The sequence below is a fragment of the Selaginella moellendorffii genome, unplaced genomic scaffold (assembly GCF_000143415.4).
Source record: "Selaginella moellendorffii unplaced genomic scaffold, v1.0 SELMOscaffold_79, whole genome shotgun sequence".
Taxonomy (NCBI): domain Eukaryota; kingdom Viridiplantae; phylum Streptophyta; class Lycopodiopsida; order Selaginellales; family Selaginellaceae; genus Selaginella; species Selaginella moellendorffii.
The window spans coordinates 482,952-488,683 of record NW_003314340.1 but is presented as its reverse complement, the minus strand read 5'-3'; the positions used below and the strand labels follow the sequence as shown (position 1 = coordinate 488,683).

The 5,732-nt window shown below is 51.2% G+C and overlaps 2 protein-coding genes across 3 annotated transcripts; one reads left to right on the top strand and one right to left on the bottom strand.

Moving 5' to 3' along the window:
- Nucleotides 1-855: 855 nt before the first annotated feature.
- Nucleotides 856-3,355, bottom strand: LOC9657109 (probable E3 ubiquitin-protein ligase XBOS32). Its single transcript, XM_002987093.2, has 10 exons — nucleotides 2,871-3,355; nucleotides 2,743-2,802; nucleotides 2,593-2,664; nucleotides 2,332-2,525; nucleotides 2,098-2,258; nucleotides 1,986-2,044; nucleotides 1,890-1,936; nucleotides 1,692-1,835; nucleotides 1,553-1,644; nucleotides 856-1,499 (listed from the first exon to the last, which is right to left on the bottom strand). Exons 1-10 carry the CDS (start codon nucleotides 3,045-3,047, stop codon nucleotides 910-912), a joined length of 1,596 nt encoding a protein of 531 aa, XP_002987139.1. The 5' UTR covers nucleotides 3,048-3,355; the 3' UTR covers nucleotides 856-909.
- A 244-nt stretch (nucleotides 3,356-3,599) lies between these two features.
- Nucleotides 3,600-5,732, top strand: LOC9657108. 2 transcript variants are annotated; one of them, XM_024661030.1, is made up of 4 exons: nucleotides 3,600-3,821; nucleotides 3,885-5,213; nucleotides 5,270-5,408; nucleotides 5,460-5,732. In XM_024661030.1, exons 1-3 carry the CDS (start codon nucleotides 3,689-3,691, stop codon nucleotides 5,344-5,346), a joined length of 1,539 nt encoding a protein of 512 aa, XP_024516798.1. In that variant the 5' UTR covers nucleotides 3,600-3,688; the 3' UTR covers nucleotides 5,347-5,408; nucleotides 5,460-5,732. The 2 variants fall into 2 exon arrangements, with proteins under 2 accessions (XP_024516798.1, XP_024516797.1); XM_024661029.1 differs by having other exon boundaries at nucleotides 5,267-5,408.

Below are 5,732 nucleotides of genomic sequence, written 5' to 3'. Positions count from 1 at the left end.
GGATAAAAGGATGTCCATCTTGGTTTTAATTGCACTTCTGCTGTCAAGCACATCAAGTTTTCGGGTGGTTACGAAGATCTTCCCCGAAATCTTGGGGTTGAGCTTCTGCACAGACTTACGTTGAAGAAGCAGAAGGAGGTACCATCTAATGTGGTGAACAGCATGTTGTTCCTTTGGATGACCACATTTTTGGCATGGAAGAGACGCTGGAGCGGGTTGTGTTGCTGGGATCCCCTGTAAGCAGCAAGTGGATCAGAATCCATGGAGTAGGAGGTGCTGGAAAAACACTCTTGGCCAAACGCATACGTGACAACGACCAAGTCAAGGCCCAATTCTGTGGCTAACATTCAATCAGTTGTGTCAGGTATGTTCCTTATCACAGGTTAAGCAATGTTCGACACCTTACTATGGCTGCATCTTTTCAGGTGGAAGAAAAGCCAGACAATCTTGCCAAACAAATCAGACCAGAAGGTCGGATCAGCAATGAAACATTGAGGAGGGGGCTTGCAGGGAAGAGGTGCTTGCTGGTGTTGGATGATGTCTGGAAATCTGGTGATCTTTTGGATCTGTTTGATGTTGTGCAAGAGAATGGAAGCAGCTGCAGCCAAGTGCCCTTCAATTGCCTTGGAGGAGTGGTCAATCTGAGCTGATGCTTGGATCAATGAATCTTGCACTTGTCCTGGCAATGAATGGCAGACTTGGCAAACCCAATCACTTCGTTGACAGCTGAGCACCACACCCGTGGAGACTGGTGATTGCAAGCTCTGTGTTTTGCTCGAATAGATATGTAAACAGAGTGAATGATATACTTACGAATGTTTGGTGTTTAGCCAACACGTTTACGCGTTCATTATAGTCACTCCAAACCTTAACCCTAGAAATATTCCATTCAAATTTGAATTTTTGGCGCTAGCTCGAGGTGGGCTTGGAGGAGCAATTGTGCTTTTGCTTCCACGCTACAAAATCCTGGAGCCAGCCTCTCTTGGGCGATTTCGATCGCAGAGCCGACTCGGACAAGGAGCGAGGAGTTGTAGCTCGATCTGGCGCTGGAGCTGAAGCTGGAATTTGAGCTTCTTCGTGAGATCCTCCCTCTAGTGACCACTCCGGATGGTGATCTCGGGTTTCTTGAGCCTCCGCCTGGTCTGGAGTAGCAAGAGCTGGATCATATTTACCGCAAGGGAGGTTCATAGTCGAGAATCCCGTGCACGTAACGCTCCTCCCGACTGGGGAGAGCGGCAAAACTCTGCTTCTCTTGTCCGCCCTGCAGGAGAACTCCGATGGAAATAGCGCTTCAGGCTCGTCCACCGTGCACGTTGTACAGAGGCCCAGTGCCGACGATCTCGTCAGGTCTTTGATAGGCGAAGCCGAAGGGAGCTTTCTGAAGGAGACGATGCCTTGCCGGCATAGCGGACACGGAACAGCTCCCGCTGGATCGGACATGCTCGTGCCGTTCGAGCAGAGATAGAGAGCACATCTTGTACAAAGTTCGTGTCCACATCCTGTAAGAAATGGGAAGATACGTCAGGCTGCTCAGTAAAATCACCCAACCGACCTTCTGCAGCAACTGTGCAAATTTTCTCTAGACACACGGCACAGGAGTCCATTCCAGACGCTAGAATGCTCATGTCACCCAAGCCGCATTCTCTGGAGAGACACTTGTCAGGTGGAAACGAGGTTTGAAACCTTCTTACCTTGCAATCTGTATGATGCTCATTAGAGGCGAAGTCAGGAACGGGGACAATCCAAGTGGCTGCACGGGACATTGCGAGCGCGGTGCAAGCAATCCATCTAGCCAATGCCGGCCCCAGACCTGAGCAACCTGTTGTGGAATCCACCTGCGGAAGCTGTATCAGTATTCGTCTATCCAAATCCAACTTATCTTTGAGTACCCGTTGCAATTTATTGCCAGATGGTTAGCACCTCTCGCTAACAACATCTGCCAGAAACAAAAGTCGCGTGAGCTACATAAACACGCTATAGCAAACCTGACAACATTGTATGCTCCCTCCACAAGCTGCATAGTGCAAAGGACTGCTTCCCGCACCTGAGAGAAGCAAAAGAGTTTAAACACTCAAATTTTAATGAGGAAAGACTCACCTATCATGTCGACGGTCGTATCATACTGAAACGTAAGTGCCGAGACGTCGGCTCCCAAGTCCAGTAACAGATGCACACACTCTGCGTGCCCCTTCAAGGAAGCCATATGAAGACCTGTTACTCCTCCGTCAGCAGTCTTGTTGATAAGCTTGTAAAGAGAACTAGCAACACACCCAAGAGATTCGTTTTAAAGCAGTACGAGGCAAAAAAAAAAAGAGAAACTTTAGGCAGTACCTTCTCAAAGACGTCGTCTCTTCGCTTACACAATCAGGGCCCTGGTCTGGCACGGACAGATTTCTTCGTGGACCCCAAAAGCTTGGAGCACTTGGGACGTAGTCCGCGACCAAAAGCCTCAAGCATCGTGCATGGCCATTGAGTGCGGCAAAATGGAGTGCCGTCAACCCGTTAAGGTAGTCCCCTTTGTTAACCTGGCAAGCAAGATCGAGAGAAGAATCACGCCATTTAATTCAGTGGAGGAAGCAAAGTAACACTTACGTTTGCATTGTAGAGAATCAATGTCTGGACAACCTCCCAGTGACCATGCCGACATGATTGCATCAATGCGGTCTACTCCATTCATCAAAAACCACAAAGATCGAAAGGAATGAAGATTAGATACAAGAAAAAACAAAGGAAAAAATCTACCTGGCCGCAATATTTCCTGGTATCGACATCAACACCATGCTCCAGCAGCAAAGTTACGATCTAAATCGAGAGAAAAGGAGCAAAATCCCGACCCAACATGAGAATATAAATTGGCGAAAGAAACGAACCTCATTGTGACCCTGCATTGCCGCAAAGTGTAGCGGCGAGTTCCTGGCACCAAAAGTGGAGTACTTCGCAAGCCGGGGATTGCATTGGAGCAGTGCTTGCGCTTCCTCGAGGTCGCCATCGCGAGCCGCGGAGACTAACCTCTCCCCCGAGGCAGAACAGCCGAAAGAAATTCCCATGCTTGCCTCATAGGGGGATCCTTACCCTAATAGCTGCTGCCGCGGCAGCTTCTAGCTTGAATCTAGCTCCAGCGCTCTCATCTGCGCGAAATTCCCAATAAGAACAGCTTGGAGGCGCGCGATCGATCGATCGATCGATCTATCCGCGGCGCCTCGGATGGCCGCCAAGAAGCATCGCGATCGCGAGGAGGAAGAGGAGGAAGAGGAGGAGGAGAAGAAGATGGAGCTCCTCCTAGTCCCCTGGAAATCGGCGACTCCACACATCTTGAGCCGCCATTACCTAGCCAAACAGATTCACCAAACAAAGAGCATTAATAAATTAAAGTGGTTCCTCTCTCGTGGCACGAAGCGAGAAAGCGTTAAAATTCCGGGAAGGAATCTCCAGGCGATGGCCTTATCTGCTGTCCCATTCCGGAACAAAACGAATCTTTTGGTTCCTTCCCGAATGTCCATCCGACTGCTCGCGATCACTGTTTGTTCTTGTGTTTTTGCCATTCCTCTCTCTCTCTCTCTCTCTCTCTCTCTCTCTCTCTCTCTCTCTCGATCGAGCGACCGAGCGATCTCTCGATCGGCTCGGCGCTACCACAGCACCGATGCCGCATTCTCGCCGTCACAGGTTCTTCTCCAGCTAGCCGCGATCGATGGACGATATTTCGCTGTTCTTCCAGATTCTCCATGGCGATGATTCAAGAAACGCGCGTTCTTCGTCATTGCTGCTGCTAGGACTACTGCTCTTCATCTGGAGCGGCTCTGGCCATGCCGCATTCTTATCAGGTATGCTAATCGATCGTTCTTCTCTTCTTGCGATCACTACGACGAGAGCTCCCGAAATATTAGGTCGCGATGGTCTCGACAGTCTCCTTGATCCATCCGGGATGCCGATCGTTGAGGCGCCGCTGATCGCCAATGCGACCTGTGGAGCTTGCGGCACGAACTACACCGCCAGCATTGGCGAGACGCTGGAATCGGTCGCGGCATATTGCAAGATCTCGCTACGCGACGCGGCCGACGCCAATCCGGGCATCAACTCCACCGCGAATCTCACGGGCCTGCCGCTACGAATTCCTTGCCGCAACAGTGATCCGGCGCACTGTGGCACCTGTGGGGCTTCCTACGTGATCAAGGAACAGGACATCCTCTTTGACATCGCCCACTCTTGCGGGATGGATCTCGCGGAGCTGGAGATGGCAAACCGGGACATCGATTTCGAGAACGTCTACCCTGGGCAGCTCATCCGCATCCCTTGCGAGGCAGACAACGCCACCATCGCCCTCACTGGCTGTGGAGCCTGTGGGATCGAGTACACGGCCACCACGAACGGAGAATCTCTCAACCAAGTTGCCAGGGACTGTGGAACTTCGATCCAAGAGCTCTCGTTGGCGAATCCAGGCCTCCATCTCAGCTCCAACTCCACCATGATTCAAGGCCAGAAGCTGCGAATTCCTTGCAACTCCACCGCGAGCTGTGGGCCTTGCGGGAATTCCTACACTATTCTTCACGAGAGCCGGAGACACGTCGCAGCAAAATGCCGAGTTGGCTTCATCGATCTCCAGGCCAGCAATCCTTCCACTGACTTGGACGATCTCCAGCCCGGCCAGCGTTTGACGATCCCATGCAAGCAGCGGACAACCTTGGGGATCAAATGCAGCCGCCACCTTTGTGATACCACCATCGTCGTGAAGAACAGCTCGAGCGTTTTCGATGTAGCCAAGCTGTGCAACGTGACACCGGCCTTGATCTCCTATGCGAACGGCATACCGGAGAGTGGAGTGATCTACCCGGGTCAGAGCTTGGCAATCCCCTGCGAGGACTCTCCCGCTCCACTGAGAAGCTGCTCCATCTGTGGATCTACTGTAGCGCCTCTGGTGGCAGTCGATCTAGCCACGGTCGCGAGGGTTTGTGGCGTGAGCGTCAAAGGTATCCAGGAAGCCACCAACATCAAGCTCGCCGACGTAGCGTTTGGAGACGTTCTTAGCATTCCTTGCCACGACGAGGACGTTGGCTGTGGACCCTGTGGAGTTGCCTACAAGGCCGTGGATGGTGATACGCTGCCATCGATTGCTGTCAAGTGCTCGACGATCATCTCGGACATCCAGATGGTGAATCCGGCTCTCAACGCTTCTGAGCCCCTCGCTGGAAAGCTCGTCAGCATTCCCTGCCGCTTGTGTAAGTTCGTCACAAGAAACATATTCTCGAGGATTTAACTTGTTTCTGTGCAGCAGCGGTATCTTTGGGAGCGTCCGTGCTAAGTAATCCCAGAGAACTGGTCGTTGTGTTACTGGTCATCCTATTACTGTAAGGCAGCGAGCACGATTGTAGCTGCCGTCAAAGCAGAGCATGAAAAGCTGGATAATCGAGCTGGTACGTTCTTTGTTTTCTTTTTTCTGCGATGAGTGTTATTCGGGATTGCAGGAGGAAAACCTCGGCAAGTTGGCATTAAGCTGAAGAGCCTCTTTCTTGACACTCGAAGTTCTCTCCACTGGCAAGCAGGTTTCAACGTGCATCACTTTGAATAACCCTCTGGAAAACTCGGAGCTAAGTTGTTGCTCTTCCTCACTCAAAATGAAAAGGAGAAAACCAGAATGGTTGCTACCACACAGTACTAATGTGATTTGGTGGCATTCCAGCATGGAGTTAGTGGATGACCTTTATCTATCTATATGCTATTTAGAAATACAAGCATTA